The 21,501-nt window shown below is 36.6% G+C and overlaps 1 protein-coding gene across 1 annotated transcript in view; it reads left to right on the top strand.

Moving 5' to 3' along the window:
* Positions 1–17,374: 17,374 nt before the first annotated feature.
* The window catches only part of LOC106873909 (nuclear pore complex protein Nup93), a 37,221-nt gene continuing 33,094 nt past the window's right edge, over positions 17,375–21,501 (top strand). Inside the window, exons 1-2 of the mRNA XM_014921441.3 lie at positions 17,375–17,900; positions 19,874–20,084. Coding sequence (XP_014776927.1) covers positions 19,903–20,084 — 182 coding nt within the window. The 5' untranslated portion in view covers positions 17,375–17,900; positions 19,874–19,902. The remainder of the gene's footprint in view (positions 17,901–19,873; positions 20,085–21,501) is intronic.

The raw sequence follows: 21,501 nt of genomic DNA, 5'->3' as shown, positions 1-21,501 counted from the left end.
GGGTAGAGGTTGCAAGAGTATATGAAAAAAGTGGGGAATGGGTCACCTGGGAAAATTTAATGAATGAAGAACAAGTACTGTAACTATTTATTCATTACTACCACTGTCATTTTCATCATCACCACCACCACCACCACCACCACCATCATCATCACCACCACTACCACCACCACCATCATCATCATCATCATCATCATCATCATCATCATCATCATCATCATCATCATCATCATCATGTCAACATATTCCCAGTTATCATCACCATTCACTTCTATATTACTATTGCCACTGACTTAGTTGACAAAGTCTTCTAAATGGTCCCTCCCGCTCTCTCTCTCTCTCTCTCTCTCCCCTCCCCCTACCTCTCTCTGCCTATAACACATAATTCATTGATGAAATATAATATTCAGTTAAAAACCTGTTATAATTATTGTCAACACCATTGTCGTTCTCTTTCCAGTCTTCTTGGTGGTAATGGCTCAGATGATAGCATCTCTTTGTCCTTGGTTGAATTTCTTCTGACTCTTAGACATTCTTCCTTTCAAACTTGACAACCATTATTCTAGATCTTCTCTATTTCTCATGCAACTATCCTCTTAGCCAACAATTTATCAACTATTCTCACTAAATAATCATACCTCCTCCAGCTGTCTTTTGCAGATGACACTTCCTTCAGTAGAAAATAAAAAATAATATATATATATCTGAAGTGAATGGTGTCCCGGATCTTGTATTGATCTTGATAAAGCTATTTGGGATTTTCACAGAAGTGATGTTTCTTAGGAGACAAACCAGTCACACCTAATTCCCATATCAACCACTTATTCAACATCTCAGAAGGCGTTATGTAATGAGTTTTATAAAAATATGATTTTGCATATAATTGCATTGTAGCTGTCTTGTTTGTGCCTTACAATACATCATTATAATATGGAAACTGATACCGTGTGATGCGTCTAACACAAACATGGAGATATGACTCTATTATGTAAGTTGGCAGAATCACTAGAGCATTAACCAGATTGTTATGTAATATTTGTTCTGGCTCTCTGAGTTCAAATCCTGCCAAAGTCAAGTTTGCCTTCCATTTTTTTTTTTTTTTCAAAGTTGATAAATAAAATACCAGTCCAGTACTGGGGTTTATTTTTCTTCCCTTTGTAATATCCTTGCTCTCTCTGGAATAAATCTGTTGTGTTCAGAGCTGAAAAGGGATGGGCTTTGCTAGGTTTAAAATACCCAAGACATTCCATATATCACAATGACATTCCTACAGCTCCATCATGAGTTAAGAGCTGAAGGAAGGAATCCCTGTTGTATTGATACTCTAGCAATTATTATCAAGTGATCGACCTTGTACAAAAAAGGATAAAGCCCCTTTCCAAGGCTAGTTTCCCAGTTTCTCTGGCATATATATTCCCTACTAGAAGGCACACTGGTCCATCACAGGATTGCTCATTTCTGCCAGCTGAGTGGACTGGACCAATGTAAAATTAAGTGTTATGCTCAAGAACAAACCCATCACCCAATCTGGAAATCGAAACCACAATCTCGCAATCATGAGTCCAATACCCAAGCCACTATGCCACATACTTCCACGGTTGACCTTATACCAGTATGCAAATGAGTTATTACACATCACAAACTTGTTTACATTTACAGTTCCTGTAGCATTTAAATGACAAAATACAGGACACCAGTTTATCACAAAGTTAACTTCCCCATCAGAACTACCACCAGCAGTTACCAGTACTCATTTTCAGCTGAATGTGCTGGAATAATATGAAACAAAGTGCTTTGCTTCAGGATAAAACATACCACCCAAACCTAGAACTGAACTTACAACCTAACTATCATTGACAGCACAACCACCTTCTATTACTGCCATAACAATACTGAATGGCAGTGAGACTGTGAGTGTGGCAAGAAGCACACAGCTGCAAGCATGTTGGAACCTGTTGAAACACATAGGTGTATCTTGAAGAGCAGAGCTAAAAAACAAATTTAACCATGATATTCATTATCAGTGACCTAAAATTAATTGGAAATTTCTACTCTGGTCTCAGAAGCATTTTTATTGCTGACCAGTGTTATTGATACAAAAGAGAATTTATAATCTAGTTACAGAAGCTGAAGCTTTCAAAGCAGTAATCCATAGCTATACTCCTTCTCTTTGATTTTTGAAGAAATATTCACTCAAACAGGGTAACTGACCTCTACGACAGTACATACTTTTCTTGTCTGTCCCAAACATTGATAAGCGGCTTGTTTTGTTTGTACCTGAAGTTTTGTTTGTACAAGGGTTTTGGCAGGACTGTTTCATGAGTGTGAGGAAAGAAGCAGGTATAGTGCAAAGGGAAAGTGAGAGATGTATGATATTGGAGAAGGGGAAATGGTTTGGCGGCACAGAAGCATGATCAATATAAAATGTAGATGGGTGTAGAGTGACAGTATTAAGAATGAAAGATTGATGTCAAGGGAAATTATATCAGAAAATGAGGGAAATAAGGGGTCTCAGAGAGAAAGGTGATGAAATATGCAGTTCTAATCACATTTAATTGCAGTAGTAGAATATTATCGAGAGGTAGGGACTGGAAGCTGAGTAATAGAGAGAGATGATGGCTGATGGGAATAGCTTGAAGATGCAATTGGGCAAGGGGCCTAGTTGTGCGTATATATCATCATCAATGTATATATATATAATACATGAGTCATCTAAGAGACCATAAGTCAGGGAAAAGTTGCACTTGTATATCTGTCAATAGAGTGGGTATACTATCTGAAATATATAGTATTATATATCCATCATGGCCGAGAGAGAGCAGTTGCCATATTCTCTTCCATATCGACTAACTTTGATGAGCATAAGGTTATATAATCAGATTGTTACCTAACAATCCATTGTATTCCTTGTGTGAAACCAATTGGTAAGATCAGCCATGATGAATATATAATACCATATATTTCAGATAATATATATATATACATATATATATATAGAGAGAGAGAGAGAAAGAGAGAGAGGGAGAGAGAGAGAGAGAGAGAGAGAGAGAGAGAGAGAGAGAAAATGACAGACAGACACATTCATAAATACATACATACAGATGTGAATGTGTTTGTGTGTGTGTGTGTGTGTGTGTGTGTATTGCACTTCCAGAAACTTTAGTTTTGCTGAGATGGGCATATTTTCTCAAGTACCACATACTTCTGGTCATTCAGGTCCTTTGTAATCTCGTCTGAGAGGTTTGCAGTCTTGAAACAAGCTTTCACTGCCTTATCTCAGATCTTCCTGGGTTTCCTGCTTTTACAAGCTCCATTCACCAAAAGTGACCAGCACTTCTATATAAAGTTCTTATCCATATGCATTATATACCTGTGTAGTCTTTTCCCTTGCACATTACATCTAATTCCTTTATACCAAATTTTTCACCCAACACTATTTTGTCATTTATGTATGTGAAAAAGCATGCTGCAGCCTAATGGTTAGAGCATCAGGTTTATGATCATAGGGCTGTTGATTAATTTTGATGCAGGGTAGTATATTGATTCCTTGAAAAGGCTCCTGGTACCAACTGGAGAATAATCCTACAATGAACTGGCACCCTCCTGTTCAGACTGTGTAATGGCAGAGGTGGGAGTGACTCTTGGTTGCCTAATATTTCTGAAAATCTGGGTGAGTTATACCTCTCATGAACCCTTTAGTCTGAATGCAGACTTTCTATATATATAGTGTGTTTTATATCTATAATTTTTCTGAGAGACATTGGTTCTTTTTGAGTAAACACTGGGTCACTGCCTTCTGAGATGGCACTGTAAATAACTGAATTATATACATATACACATCATCTGACTTAATTTTCATTCCATCTCAGAATGAAGAATGACAAAGTCTACCTTAGAATGTTTTAATATTTGTGAGGTTGAGTGAAATGCCAAACTTATAATAAAAGGAAACATTATTCTAACTTGTTACTGGTTTGGCATTCTCCCCTTCTATATTTTCATTAATATACTCCATGCTTCACTATAGATATGTATAATATATCATTGAAGCTAATTCATCCTTCAGTCTTTCTGTTTTAATTTCCTGGTCTTCTGCTTATTTTTACTGTGGAATATGTCATTCTAACACAGAAATGACAAAACTGCAATTTTTACTTTGTTTTAAAATTTGATATCATTGTCAAAATTAATCACTTTTAGTTATTTTTTATTTTATCCATTTCTAAAAATGCTTGGCATGGAAATTCAATAAAATGAGTCCCTTACAACATGAAAATATGAAAAAGGAAAAATAAATAAATAAGTAAATAAATAAATAAATAAATAAATAAATGAATAATAAAGGAGAAAAGGGAAATAAATTTTAAAAAAACCCAATCAATCAATGAAACAATTTTTGAAACATTAGATTTTTATGTCTGAGTGAATATTGGCCACAGATCTATTGATCAGATACCAGAAACCTACATTGGTAATATTAAGCCAATAATACTTGCAATGTTATTTGATGAAAGGAATCAAAATGGTTGTTTATTCTCTGGAAGAGATATTATTTAAGATATTTACTTTATTATAGACTTTGGGTGTTAGTTACTATGGACGGGCAGAAATTTAATTAGCAGCTAGAAGGCTATTCCTTTTTTTTTTTTTTTTTTTTCTTGTTTATTTGGCTTACTGACAAAACACTAAGACAATAATTTGGAGGCTGTTGTTGTTGTTACTGTTTTTGTTGTTGTTGCAGCTGCTCTTGCAAGATAATATGTAGTTAGCTCTGAGTTTATCAACAGATAGAGAATAGATCCTTGATTTCAAACTCACTATTCTGTGTGTGTGTGTGTGTGTGTGTGTGTGTGTGTGTGTGTGTGTGTGTGTGTGCATGTGTGTGTGTGTGTGTGTGTGTGTGTGAGTGCATGCGTGTGGTATACTTAGTCAACTGCACATTTAATTCCACATGTCTCAGTTCATTCCATGTCAATAATGGGTCCCATATCTCTTGGGGAATGATATCACTCATCTGCTTAATGCCATTAAACCATATCTAGGAATTTGCCATTAAATATCTCCTGGGACTTTGCAAATATTTACATTTATTTTTAGTAGTTACATAGCAAACCACTCTGAATCCAGGGCTCACAATGACTGACTTAACTGTATACAAGCTGCATAACTTCCGTATAATTTAGTCTTCAAATGTTATACTTTAATTAGACCTTGATAAAGTTGCTTTATTATGTATAACCAATTATCAAAGTTAATGGTTAATAAAGTTGATAAAGAGAAAATATTGGTTTCAAATTTTGGCACAGGACTAGCAGTTTGGGAGACTAGCAGTTAAGTTGATTAAATCAACCCCAGTGCTCAACTGATACTTACTTCATCAACCCCGAAAGGATGAAAGTCAAAGTTAACCTTGGCAGAATTTGAACTCAGGACGTAATGATAAATGAAATTCCATTAAATATTTTGTCCAGTTCACTTCCTTAAAGAGGGAAAAATATGAACCTCTCTGTTCTTAGATTATGAATCCATTTACTGACGTTCATCATCATCAACATCATCATCATTGTCATCATCAGCATTATCATCATCATCATCATCATCATCATCACCATCACCATTGTCGTCATTTAATGTCCATTGTCCATGCTGGCATGGGCTGGATGGTTTTACCAGGACTGGCAAGCTGGAAGGCGACACCAGACTCCAGTCTGATTTGGCATGGTTTCTATGGCTGGATGCCCTTCCTAACACCAACCACTCCAAGAGTGTAATGGGTGCTTTTACATACCACCAGTACAGGTGCTATTTGCGTGACACCACTATCTGCCACGACTGTGGTTTTACTTGGCTTGATGGGTCTTCTTCTCAAGCACGGCATAATGCCAAATGGACTGTCATTGCCTCCGTGAGGCCCAATGCTCAAAACACAGCATAATGCCAACTGGTCTTGGTCTTCTTGAGTACAGCAAGGTGCCAAGTATCTTGGTCCTTCATCATCTCGTGTGAAAGGTTCAGCATCCTGAGGTTATCCTTCAGTATTTGTTTCAGTTATGTTGAGTTCAAATCCTGCCAAGGTTGACTTTGCCTTTCATCCATTAGGAGAGGATAAATACTTTATTGTATCTCTAAAACACGAAACTATTAGTAGCACTTTTGTAAATTGTGTGTCTCAAATGGTGTATGTGCATGTGTATGTGTGTGTGTGTGTGTGTGTGTGTTTGTGTGTGTGTGTGTGTAGACATAGGTGTAACAGGCATGGCTTCCCAGTCACATGGTGCTGGGTTCAGTCCTACTGCTTGAGACCTTAGGCAAGTGTCTTCTACTATAGCCTCAGTCTGACCAAAGCCTTGTGAGTGGATTTGGTAGATGGAAACTGAAAGAAGTCTGACATGTATGTGTGTGTGTGTCTTTGTGTCTGTATTTGTCCGCCCATCACTTCTTGACAACCAGTATTTGTGTGCTTACACCTCCGTTACTTAGCAGTTTGGCAAAAGTGATCGACAGAATAAGTACTAGGCTTAAAAATATAATTCCTGAGGTCGATATTTTTCAACTAAAACCCTTCAAGGCAGTGCTCCAGCATGGCCACAGTCAACTGACAGAAACAAGTAAAGGAATAAAAAGAATAAAATAATGTATGTATGCATGGTTTCAGGTTCAGTCCCACTGTCTGGCATCTTGGACAAGTGTCTTCTTATAGGGATGCAGGCTGACCAAAGGTAGATGGAAACTGAAAGAAGTGTGTTGCATATGTAGGAAATTGGTTATAGACCATTAGGTGTATACCCACTTCCGTACATTAAATTCGGAATAAACAACGTAACGCAGAACTCTGAACTATCAACACAACAATATTTATTTATGGAGGAAATAGGCAGCCTTAAACTGGTTGCTGAGACGTTGGAATGTTGATGTGAGCTGTCCCCAGAGTTAGAATGCTGGAGAGACAGCTTGACACGTCCATGCTCATGGCCGCCCGGCCGGGAAAAGAGAAAGAATCAGGCCGCCAAACTTGGATATTGATGACTACGCATGCGCACGAGACAAGGCGTTACTACACATACATATACTATCTCCTCCAGACACTTGATGTAGGCCTCTGTGTTGAGTGTACAGTGGTGTGGGTAAATGAATGGAGGCATAACATCACCATCACTAGTGATCACTCCAAACACAATGATGTTGACTGGATGTTTGATTTTTATCACTCTCGGTACATGTCCTCAGATTGCACTATCCTAAGATTGACACCCAAACATACTGAAATGATCGTATTGGTGCTTCTGGCACAAATGCCAAACAGTACAGCATGTTGTTTCCAACTTTCTAAACGGGTGAATTGTATCATGGTGCTGTTTTTCTCACAGACAATGCCCAACTGACCCTACCATACTGTGTAGTCAACAAAACCAAAAACAAACAATGCACAAAATCAAAAGTATTAAATGGTGACAATTTACCCATCGCACCCTGTATATATATATAGGTGTAACAGACATATATATATATATTATTTATATAGATATACACACACACACACACACACACACACACACATACACACACACACAGAGGCACAGGAGTGGCTGTGTGGTAAGCTTGCTTCCCAACCACATGGCTCCGAGTTAAGTCCCACTGCATGACACCTTGGGCAAGTGTCTTCTATTGTAGCCTTGGGCCGACCAAAACCTTGTGAGAGGATTTGGTAGACGGAAACTAAAAAAAGTCTGTCGCATATGTGTGTGTGTGTCTGTGTCTGTGTGTCTGTGTTTGTCCCCACAACCATTGCTTGACAACTGATGGTGGTGTATTTACATCCCCGTAACCTAACGGTTTGACAAAAGGAACCAATAGAATAAGTACTAGGCTTACAAAGAATAAGTCCTGGGGTCGATTTGTTCAATTAAAGGCAGTGCTCCAGCATGGCCACAATCAAATGACTGAAACAAGTAAAAGAGTAAAAGAGTATCACATCACATCACATCGTTTAACGTCCACTTTCCATGCTAGCATGGGTTGGACGATTTGACTGAGGACTGGTGAAACCAGATGGCTGCACCAGGCTCCAATCTGATTTGGCAGAGTTTCTACAGCTGGATGCCCTTCCTAATGCCAACCACTCCGAGAGTGTAGTGGGTGCTTGTACGTGCCACCGGCACGAAAGCCAGTCAGGCGGTACTGGCAATGGCCACGCTCAAAATGTTGTATTTTACGTGTCACCTGCACAGGAGCCAGTCCGGCGGCACTGGCAACGATCTCGCTCGAATGTCTTTACACGTGCCAGGAAGGTGACACTGGGCACAGGTGCCATCACGATTTCGCTTTCGCTTGCCCCAACAGGTCTTCGCAAGCTGAGTTTCATGTCCAATGAAGGAGATGACATTGGCATGGGTGCCAGTCGTCGAATTTAGTTCGATGCATAAATGACCCCGAACTAGAAGGCCAATGTTAACAGTAATATGACTAGCCCAACCTTTCACACTCCAGGGATCAATCAACAGGGGTCACTTACCGTCACAGATTCAGGGAAACCTCCCACGAAGAAGTAGGTCTCATGTTTCCGAAGCAGCAGCACAGAGTTTGTTCCTCCAGACGTCCCATTCATTTTGATCACATCCTCTCCATCGGTGACCACCTTCAGAGAGCCGACTGCCCCAATCCTCTCACATATATATATATATATACATATATATATATATAAAAACAAATAGTAAATGAGTATATGCATATATACGTACAGGTATGTGCATACCGACATCCACCTGTATGTATAGGTGCATATCTGGGTACAGGACATTGCAAACAAAACGTAGACAAGAAAACACACAAGCCACATAGAGAACATTCTCCTTCATCAGCTACCCCCGTTTTAACACCGGCGTTTCGAAGAGTTGGGTAGGACGCATTGTTAAAACGGTTCTTCCCATGGACCACAAATTAAATTTGTATACACAAATTAAACCTTGCCATGGAGGAATGTAGTGGCGGACAAAAAACAAGACAGGAAAACAAACAGAAAAAGCTATACGGCCAGACGGGAAAAATTATGTGTGTATGAACGCTGTGAGGCACGAACTTGAAAGTGGGGACGAAGTAAGTTCGCGTGTTTGCTCGGCGATAGCCAAGGAAGAAAAGGATTATTGACCGGAAGCATGTGACCATGCCGGTGTAAGGGGAAGAGAGAGAGTGGTAGAGGGAGAAACAAAGGGAGGAAGTAGAAGAATAGGTGAGCAACGAGAGGAAAAGAGGAAGAGAGGAAGTACGAAGGGGGAAAAAGAGATACGTAGTAGTAACAGAGGAAGAACGAGAGGGGGAAAAAAAGATAGAGGAAGAGAAAGAGATAGAGTAGCGTCGGAAATTATAAAGTTGCGATAACTACTTACAAATTGGTGACGCTGCGTTCGGTCATGTAAAAACAAATAGTAAATGAGTATATGCATATATGCATATATATATATATATATATATATATATATATATATATATATATATATATATATATATATATATATATATATATATATATATATATATATATATATATATGTATATATATATATATATATATATATATATATATATATATACACACACACATATACATACATATGTACACACACACACAAACACACACACACGTATAGATATTTATGGAGATGTACTTGCATAGCAAGTGACTTGATCTGAGATCCTGTGCTGAAACAAAAACAATTGCTGCATGGAAGGTGTTTATAAGCCATTTAAAAGTACACAAAAGCCGTTAGATTCAGTTCACCATTTAAATTTAACTTGTCAAAATATTTTCGTTGCGTTGAAACCACGATCTGTTCACTGATAGAATTCCATGCTGCACGGAATTTTGTCAGTGAACAGGTCACAGTTCCAAAGTGACGAAAATATTTTGGTAAATTAAATTTAAATGTTGAAGTGAATCTAACGGTTTTTGTGTGTTTTTAAATGGCTTATAAACACCTTCCACACAGAAATTGTTTATATATATATTTACATATATTTTAAATAAAATGAAACAACAAAGTCAAGGCAGTGTGAAATTTCTAGGACATTTATAAAGAGAAAGGTAGTCTTACAGTTGTTTCAGGGATATAAAAGATATCCCATCATCAGAGACGATATGAGAGAGTTAACTAGGGGGAAATAGTAGAGTTCCTTCTAGTTAACTCTCTCATCGTCTCTGATGATGGGATATCTTTAATATCCTGAAACAGCTGTAAGACTACCTTTCTCTTTATACATGTCCTAGAAATTTCACACTGCCTTGGCTTTGTTGTCTCATTTTATTTAAAATATACACACTCACACACCATCCACTTTACACTCCTCACTGATACTATTATCGAACCGGGAATCTAACAGTGGTCCTTCCATAGCACTGACATAGCCTTACCTGCCTTTTGGGTCTTCTGGATACCAAAGCCTCTCATATATTTATACACACACACATATATATATAATAATACCTATATAATAATAATATATATATATATATATATATATATTTATATATTGGTTATAGCAGAACCTATTGAATTTTTGTTGCTTATCTTCAAATTTTTATTCACCAAATCTCTTGATTTTGTTTTTGGTTTTTATCCTACCAAATTCTGGTGCCTCAAACATTTTAAGTACCACATTTAATCTTTTGATTAAATCTATATTATTATATATAGATAGATAGATATTCATATACATACACAAACACACACACACACACACACACACACACACACACACACACATACATAGATATATGTATATGTGTAAAAGTATGTATCTAAGTATGTATATGTTTGTGTGTGCATGCTTGTACTTGTGTGTAAGCTTGTATGTGTGTGTTACTGTCTCTTTTCCTTAACATTATACACACACACACACACACACACATGCATGCATGTATGTGTGTATTTTTTACCTGTGTATTACTAAAGGACATAAACACAGGTGAGAAAACATAAAACAATAAAAACCCAATACTCTAGCAACAAAGTCCCTTGAGATATATCAAGCTACTGACTCTCCATTGTCACTCTGCTAAAAACTCGTAACTAATGACGCCATTGCTCGCAAACTGTGTTATATAAAACAAAACCAAATGAGAGCTTACTCTTCCTTTAGATGTGACATTTGTCTATCAAAGGTAGCTTCTGTCATAGAACAAATTTCATTTATCAGTCTAAAACCAACTCTCAGCAATCCTACAGTGCTGCTGCTTCTGCTTTTGCAGCAGTGAGTTCTACGATCAGTACTTCTCAGTAGATTGATATCTGGAATAGAGTTTGCAGTATTGTCTCTATGCACTGCTTGAGTATCATGATTTTCTCTTTTTCACAAAAAATAATTATGTCTAGTACAGTCAATGTATTATGATAGCAGTTGTTGTTGTTGTTGTTGTTGTTAATGTCATACGGAAATTATGACACTTGGAGCACATGGAACTTACAGAAAAAAAAAAATTATATGGCATTTAACTACTTATTGATCTTACTATCATGAGTTGCTGTTTAGCTCCAGGTTAGTTTTGATTTCAGCAGACTTGATTTAAATGCATTCTTATCATGGCCATCCTTCTTTTAATCAGATTACATTGTTCAATATATCCTTTGTTTGTTTAAGATGGTAGGATTTTGGCTGCTATTTCTAGCAGATAAAGTGACAACATAGTTGATGTGTGTCTCTAATGTAACTCTGGTTTAGATAACAATTGCTTATCTTGATCTTCAGTGCTTGCACTTTGCTGTTTTTGTGGTTACGTTTCTAGAGTTCAACCCATTTTCTGATGCAAGTGATTGTTCAGGCTCAATGAAGAGATGGCAGTCTTCTGACAAGAAGCTGCAATCAGTGTGTGTGTGTGAGAGTGTGAGTGTGTGTGTGTGTGTGTGTGTGTGTGTGTGTGCGTGCATCAATGTTTGTTTGTGTTTCTGTCTGTGTTTAAGTTTATGTTTACACCATTTAACAATTAGTGTTGTTTATTTTATGACTCTTTAAATCCAGTAACTTAGTAGTTCAACAAATAGAGACCTATAAAATAAGTATCAGACTGATATTAATACTAGAGTTAATATGATCTATTTTCAATACCAAACTTGCCTGAAACCCCACTTGGTTCTGTGATGCAAAATTCATATATTTAAATTATCTAAATTACAACCTTCCTTCAAAATTCCATGTTAATTGAGGTCCCTAACACTAGCACAATAATGACAATGTTATTTTACTAAATTCTTCATTATTTCAAAATTCATTTGAAATACAGGCAGTAAATTCCAACAGAAATATGATAACATAAGAGCTAACCTTTTAACATTTAAAACAGCTAACCAAAATGAAAACAGCCGTATCCAACCCAGATATTCTGCCTGTTTTACTTTCAAACTGGCCAGATCCAGCTTCTCACCCCTACCCTATAAAGTCATACTGAAAATAGAAACTCACATCATTGAACTTCAAAGCTATAAAATATTGCATGATTAATTTAAAATAATGTGAATAAATATGCATTACATTTGATAGCGTAATCTGAATGTGAAAAGGTTAAAGACAGTGCAACAGCATGGCAGCAGTCCAACAACTGAAACTTGTAGAAGGATAAAAGAACCAAATTCAATTGAAGGAGTCTCTGAGAGAGCTAGTCTTTGACTGGGATAATGTTGCCAAAACTGTGGACAATCTTCAGTTAGTATAAATTACATTTATGATGTTTAATATGGACGTGTATTGATTTTTAGTGCAGACATTTCAAGCTTCGATGCTCTTTTTAATAACCTGCTTCTATTTGTGACTAACATTTGATGAGTTACAGACCAAAAGCAAATAATCACCTCTAAACCATGTTCGTTGTTGTTAAACAACCCTAATTGAACACACTTTTGTTCAAAAGCATTCCAGCCATGGCCATCACATGTATTTTTCAGACAAAGTATCTTTAGGGGTATTTTTGGCAATGTGTCCTTTTTTTAAGACAGAAGGTAGAAATATGAAAGAGATTTCACTGTTATGTTAGCAAGTCTACTGACCAGAGAGAAGCTCTTAGATTGGTCTGTAACTGAACTGGGTGGGCTTTTGAAAATTATTTTTATTTATTTATTTATTTATTGTTCTATGACTGCTCATATCTGATAATCTATCATTTTACTAATAGTTATTGCCAAGCCAACATGGCAGTCCAAAAAAATAGGACGAATGCTGCCATTGATTAGCTCCGAGAGGCCATCGCCTCTAGCTAGCTATGTGACACACGAACCTGTGTCCATTATAACCTTCGAACAGGGGAGGTCAGCCGCTTCCCCTTGCTGGTCTGGCATCTACAGACTAGTTTCGGGGTATTGCCCCTTATCAATGTAGAGCAGCCGAACCCAGCAGGCATCGCCAATTACAGTTTTTGCCCCTGTTGAATGTTCTAGAACATTCCAAACAACCATGTTTAGCTCCCCCTTTGCTAGCATACAAGGTGTAACTGCTAAACTACACACTGGAGGGCATGAGAGACAACCTCGACTACTTAAGAGCGAATTCCAATTGAATCTCTCTCTCTATTCTCCAAGACGTGGCAAAGTCAACATTGGAGAGAGAGCCAAGCATAAAGCTTCAATGTTTTTGCCACCAGCAACTCACTCACGCACTGATACTAGTGTTTGTCATCACTTACTGCACCAGAGGTATAATACAGCCATTGAAATAATGATCCAATACAGTCATCAAATGATGATTATGATGGTTATGGAGGCTCCTGCTACTTTTGACAAAGCCCTGGGAAAGGTAACTCTTCTAGAAGAAAGATACCCAGGCATAAAACTTGCTGTCAAAATAGTACCGGCCATCTTTCAATGCTTGAACTAGAACCTGTTGTAGTGACTGAGAGAATGGCCGAAGTGTTGTAGATGCTTTTGTCACTGAAATCCAATGACATACAGATATCTCTCCATCTTTTCATTTCTTGATCTGTTTTGTATTGTATAACATCATATGGCAATGGACATTCGCTCACATGCAAGGATGAAAGTAAATCCGAACAATCAGGTTGAATGTGAGACAGCTATCATCTTACAAGATGAGGCAATCTATATATACATTTGTGTGTGTGTGTGTCTGTGTATGTTTGTGTGTGTATTTTTGTGTCTGTATGTATATAAAGTGTGCGTGTGTCATGAATGTGTTTATCATGAACACACACACACACACACACACATATATATATATATATATATATATATATATATATATATATATATATATATAACACATATATTTATATGAAGAGAAAGAGGATCAAGGGGAGGGGGAGAGAGAGAAGAGCAAGGGGAGGGGAGAGAGAGATGATAATTGTCTTGGCAAGTAGAACGTTGAGATCAATGAAATCAACTACTTGTGCACACAAATATGTGTGTGTCACTATATATGTATATGTATATGCGTGTGTTTTATGTATGTGTGTGACAACTGGTAGATCCAATCATTACTTATAATAGATTATTATTAGTTAGTCAGAGGCAGAGTCCTTCCCAAACTGATGCAGTTGATATACTTTTTAAAAATCTGTAGATAATATCTGCAGGAAACGAATAGTTGGGGATGGGATTCCAAAGGCTGCAGTTCTAGGAAGGTCTTGGGGCCATTTAGTACAAACTGCACGTTGCCAGTGTCGCCTGACTGGCCTTCGTGCCGGTGGCACGTAAAAGCACCCACTACACACTCGGAGTGGTTGGCGTTAGGAAGGGCATCCAGCTGTAGAAATTCTGCCAAATCAGATTGGAGCCTGGTGCAGCCATCTGGTTTCACCAGTCCTCAGTCAAATCGTCCAACCCATGCTAGCATGGAAAGCGGACATTAAACGATGATGATGATGATGATGCACTCTCGCAAACCTGTCTGCTCACCTCATCTAATCCACATCACATACATAAACACACACCTGTAACTTGAGAGCGTGCTCTGAAATATCCTCTTTACCATTTCTCTCTCTCTTCCCTTTCCTTTTCCAACAGGGGTAGCCATGGTATCTCCTCTACTGCAAGACACCTATTTCTGTACTCATATTCATGCCTTAACTTCCCATCACCTGGTGCAAAACCACATCCCTCGATACTGCATCCCCTTCATTTGAGGGGGCTTGTCTTACAAGTTACTTGGTAACCTCTCTGGTTCTGGTGTGATGGAGAAAGCACTCAGTATGCCTTGAAATGGTTGGTGTTGGGAATGGCATCCAGCCAGAGAAACCCTGACAAAACAGACAGTTGTGCTTGATGCAATCTACTGACTTGCCTGCTCCTGTCAAACTGTCCAATCCATGTCAGCATGAAAGGAGGGCACTGAATGATAATGATGATGATGATAATAATATACAGGGGTTGGACAATATAATAGAAACATCACTATTTAGATATTTTTTCTATTGGCAATATGAAAAACTCAAAATTGTTCTTAGTCTCTCTCTATATATGATTTTTTTTTAGATTCTTTATGTATTCTGTATATGCTTAGTACTTCATGATATAGCCCTCTATTTTTTTTTTTTTTTGGCAGATTTTTATATTTAAATAAGTTGAACTACATGATCTGTTTGATTTCCAAAGAGAACAAATTGTTGGAGCGGAGCTTCATTCACTAAAACTGCTGAATTGTTTAATGTTTTGAAAGGTACAGTCACTAAAATCATGTTGACATTCCAAAATCAAGGTAACACCAACTCTGGTAAGCATAATTCTTAATGGAAAACAAAGCTCGCAGTGAAGGGCTACATAATAATGAAATATATTGTGTTTAAAAACAACTGAACTACAGCAAAAGTGACAACAGAACTAAACCGCCACTTTACTAGTCTCGTGTCAACCAAAACTGTTTGACATGAGCTCCATAAAGCAAGGTACCATGCGAGGGCTACAATTGCTAAACCTTTCCTGTCCTCTATCAATATTGGTAAGTAGAAAAAATTATGTCAAGACTATTTCAATGGAACAATGTCATCCTCTCTGATGAATTATCACCCACTTTTTATCCCACATATGGGTGAGTTTATGCTGGGTGACAGCTCAAATATTTTGGTTTATAAGATGGATCATGTCCATCCCATGGTACAAATATTGTTCCCTGATATTAGTGTAATTTTCTAGAACTTTAATGCACAAATTCACATGGTTAATTGTATTCAAAATTTGTAAGAATAAAAAAGTGAAGCAAACCACTTGTATTGGGTCTTACAATCACTGGATCTCAATATAATCACACATTTATGGTGCATTTTGGAACAGCAGGGAGAAGCTGCTTCCCATTGTTGAAAGAGCCAAAGTAGGGTTTATTTGAAGAATAGCTCAAAATTCCCTATTCAGAATCTGTATGAGTTAGTTTCTTAACTTATTAAAACGGTGATTCGTATGGAGTCTTTTACAAACACACTCGAACTTCTGATCCACAAACATGCTGTTTCATCAAGACGTTTTTCTACTGATTCTTCCGTAGCTACTGTTCCTTGGTGCTAGCTAGTTTTGTGCCATCATTTAGGCCCACTCAACTCATCTGTTTTGTATTAACCCTATTGCGTTTACTCCTCTAAATTCTGCATTAACCTTTATATGCAACCCCGTTCTTCCAGAATAGTAGTACCCTTTGCGTTTCGATATTTTCCCCTTTTTATGCGACAGTCATCAACTTGCACTTGTTGAAAATAAACCTGACGGCTATGGGAGCAACACCTTCCTCCAGACTAATTCACGTTTACAAAATAAATAAATAACAGGAGGAAGAAAATCAAACAAAATTTGAGTTAAACTTTATTCTGAAAATCAACATTAGAATGTCTGGCAATTTACCATCAATAACGGGTAAATGTTTCCTGTAGAACGGCATATCAGTTGAGAGAGAGAGAGAGAGAAAGAGGGAAAGATAGAGAGAGGGAAAGATAGAGAGAGAGAAAGAGGGAAAGAGAGAGAGAGAGAGAGAGAAAGAAAGAGAGAGAGAAAGAAAGAGAGAGAGAGAGAGATCGCCAAGAATGTATTTATAAATGTATTAGAAATATAACAGCTACCACAGTAAATCAATATCACCTGTTCCCTCTAAGCCAGTGATTCACCAACGGTGCGCCGCAAGGGGTATCTAGGTGCACCGCGGATTTTAAAAAATATTAAGGTTTTAGAAAATCTATACTAATGCTTGAGTGTCTTGAAAAACGTTGTTCTCAGTTTTGTTATTCACAAATATGATTAATAAAACAAACTACGCAATAGTTTTTATCATATTTTTTTCTAAATTTTTAACTTTAAAGTATAGTTTATTTGTATTGTTTTTTTTTCTAATTGTGAAATGTGCCAATAATTTTTTTTATTTGATCTTCAATGTATCATGAAAAAAAAAAAAATTAAGCAACAGTACTATACGAAATGCGCTTGTGAGCGAACGCACACATTTTGCAGGTAGCGCATTAAGGAATTAAACGTGTGCACACTAGGTTAATTACCTAAAACAATGTAGTAATTCATAATGATACACATTATACAGTCAATGTGCACATACTTTTGTCACAGTAGGTAGAAAAGTACATCATGAGAATTATGCGCGCACTGGCTGCTAAACATTAGAAGAAAAATTAAAACATGAGATGTTTCTAATTATTGTGAACACCAATTAACAGGAATAAATGTTTTAAAAAGTTTAATGCTCTAAAAATTTTTTTGAACGAAAAAAATACAGAATACCGATAATTATTTATGAAAATAAATTAATATCGGAAAAAAGCGGCGCGGATTTCAAGTAAAGCTGTACGTGGTTATATTCCCTTATGAAACGAACTCTTTAAATATAAAGTTAGCTTTCCAATAACAACGTGTATGGCGGTTTCTTGACAAATTGAAATCAGTTGAAGACGAGTAGAAAACGTGTGTTTTATATTAAATGTAAGTCCTCGTGGTTGTAACATTTGCTACAACATAATATTTGTATTTTCAACGATTTCTTTTGTTATTTACTGAAAATAACCTGTCAGTCTGTACAGTTCGACCGACAATTTGTAATTAGCCGGGGGTCTTCGAATGCATGTGTATATTTATTTATTCGTTTTTCTGTTGAATTAATTTGTTCTTTAATTAAGTTATAACTCAATTTTAACTAAATGGAATTTGCTTTCTAACTTCGTATGGAGAGGGTACCACTGGTAGAATGCACTGATGTCTTGTGGGTTTATTATTTCAAGTTATAAGCGGCTCTTGTCCAGGCTGCCTTTCTTTTTGAAAGGTAACATTCATATATAATGATTATATATATATATATATATATATATATATATATATTACATTCATACATATATATCAAAAAGAGATTAAAATAGAACATTAATATTAATCGAAATCTACTTAACACTCTAGTTATTCTGACAACATATAATCTTTTATCAACAATGTAGCATGCTTCTGGTCAAAGATTTTTTTTTGCATCCTTTCGAGTAGGAAGTAAAAAGTTTAAACTAAAAAGTCTTGCATAATCTTCAGGTGACCAGATATTTGAACTTTTAGTGATCAAGATGTTTCCAGTTTGGCCCTTCAGATTCTTATTTAGATGGGGGGGAAATCCCGACACATTGCATACAGGTTGTTCCTCCCATTTTCCATGCTTTAAAATGTTTTCTAAATGTAAAATCTGCGTGTGTAAGTTTTCAGTGATTTGTATATGAATTGTTAATAAAAGAAAATATTGTAATAGTGGGATACCCTTGCTAAAGTTAATTTTGAAGTAGGTGTGACATTTATTTTTGAGTCAGTCGTAGATGTTCAGAAGCAGCTCACGAAACAGAAATACCTTGTTATTGTACAAACAAGCAAAATATATTTCTGTTTTTGACTGCTTAAGTTATAAATGAAAGAGCTATAAAGTGTTATTTAGGCATTAGCACCAATTTGCGACAAAAAGAAAACGTTTGTTTGGTCCTCAGCATCACTTGACAACTTGTATTGGTTTGTTTACGTCCCTCTTAGTGGTTCGTTGAGAAAGTGACTAATAAAATAAACTTTGGGAGCAATCTGTTCAACTAAACCCTTCATGGTGGTACCCCAGTTGGGCCGTAGTCCAATGACTGAAACATGTACAAGGTATATATTAAGCTGGATTGAGCTGGAGGAAGGAACTGTGTTTATGGCCTTCACAGATCTCCGATGTAAATTTGATGCAGTGATATTCCACTTGAAAAACTGCAGGAAAAACATGGGCCTGGAGGACCTAATTATCACTGACTTCAAAGTGTCAAACATTACCTATTACTTGTGAGTGAGAGTTCTCTTGGATTAAAGCAGTGATGTGTTACAATGATGCAGTTGGAAAAATTAGTAACAAATGTATTGTAGGAACATGTGACTTAGTTACTCTATTCTTGATATTTAATGAGTCTAAATTTTTAACTAGGTTCTCTGAATTTCTCTTTCTTCAATGAATTAAAGTATAATATATTGAAGAAATAAGTAACTAGGTGCAAGCATGGCTGTGTGGTTAAGAAGTTTGTTTCCTACCAAAGCTTTGTGAGTGGAATCGGTAGATGGAAACTAAAGAAGCTCATTATATATGCATGTGATTGTGTCTCCTTGTCTTAACATCATATGATAGTTGTATGACAAGCATCATCATATAAGTGGTCTCATTTGTTTCCAATCTTCCATGAAAAACATGTCTGACCATGGGGAAATATCTTGCTTGGAAACATGTAAGGATTGGCAACAGGAAGGGCTTTGACTGTAGAAATTCTACCTCAGAAAATCCCATCTGATCTATACAGGCATGGAAAAGTAGATGTGAAAACAATGATGATGATTCATTACAGAAATACCTGCTTTCAATTGTGATTTAAAATTATAAAAAATTTTCATGTTCTTTTTGCCTCCAGTTGAATTTGGTTGACACAAAAGATTCAAGATGAATATTGACGGAGGAGGTTTTGGTGATCTGCTACAGCAGGCTGAACAAATGACTGCTGAGCTTGATATTGGGATGGACCTTCCCAGAGTAGAACGTAATCCACGCCAGATTCTTAAAGAATGTCAAACCCTCCTCTCACAAGTAGCTCCTGTAAACAAGGAAACAATGAAAGTAAAAGCGTAAGTAATCTAAACTTGTTATGATTCTTTTCACTTTTAACAGGTACAGGTGCCTCTGTTGTTCAGATGCTGAACTCCTAACCAGGTAATCAAGAGTTCAGTCAAACCATGTCCAAAACTACTGTGCTGAGCTGTGCCTCTAGGTAAAGTACTAAACTCTGCTTGTCTCAGTCTACTTGACTGCTAATAATTTTCATTTTTACATTACAGTTCAGTTGTTAGGAAGGATATCCATATGTAAAGAAAAATTGTTTTAACAAAATGAAAATATTTGAATTTTGCCTGCCCAGACGTGACTGTGTGGTTACAAAATTCACTTCACAGCCACTGTCCGGGTTCAGTCCTATTGCATGGCACCTTGGGTAAGTGTCTTCTGTTATAATCTTGAGCTGGCTGGTGCCTTGAGAATGAAATTGGGAGCAGAATCTGAGAAAGCCTGTTTTATATATATATTTATATGTTAATATTGAACAATGAGAATGAGTACTCAATACTGCATTTGGTAGATGAAAATTCTTTATTCATGGATTAAGGCTATCATTGGTTTTATGTTGAGAAATCCCTTAACAATTATCAAGCTTATCACGTGGAACATTGGTGCACATCTCTATTTTGGATATATATATATATATATATATATATATATATATATTCTCAATCAAAGCTGTTCGATGAATGGGAATGTGAAACTTTGAGTAGTTTTTTGTGATGTTTTTGCAGCTTTAATAATAAAGTATATAATATATATACTACACTCTCTGAGTGGTTGGCGTTAGGAAGGGCATCCAGCTGTAGAAACTCTGCCAAATCAGACTGGAGCCTGGTGTTGCCATCCGGTTTCACCAGTCCTCAGTCAAATCGTCCAACCCATGCTAGCATGGAAAGCAGACGTTAAACGATGATGATGATGATGATGATGATATATATATATATATATATATATATATATATATATATATATATATATATATATATAGACAAAAAATGGATAAAGAATTATAGATGGCAGGACAGGAATAGTCATATATTTTATCCTGATTAGTATGTTGGAATTTAAGAATCTGACTAGTCCAAGCACTAATTCTTTGCTTATACTAGTATCCTCTGACCCACTGTATAGGTATCTGTATATGTTCATGTTGTTTCCACATTTCATCAGTAAAGCCACTTGTGCAAAAACTATGATGTTTACATTCTTCATGAAACAAAAGTCCAGTACTTTCAGCAGCTTTGTTAGTTTCAGTGTGTCAGGACCAACAAAATGAAAATATGTCACTTGAAAAATGGGTTATGGTTGGTGGCAGGAGGAACGTATGGCCATAGAAAATCTGCTTCAACAAATTTCACTTAACCCATACCTGCAAGGAAAAACAGACAAAAAAAGAAACAATCTTGATGATAATGATGATGCATCATT

The sequence above is a fragment of the Octopus bimaculoides genome, chromosome 3 (genome assembly GCF_046866305.1).
Source record: "Octopus bimaculoides isolate indiv1 chromosome 3, ASM4686630v1, whole genome shotgun sequence".
Lineage (NCBI taxonomy): Eukaryota > Metazoa > Mollusca > Cephalopoda > Octopoda > Octopodidae > Octopus > Octopus bimaculoides.
This window is presented reverse-complemented; position numbering and strand designations above follow the sequence as displayed.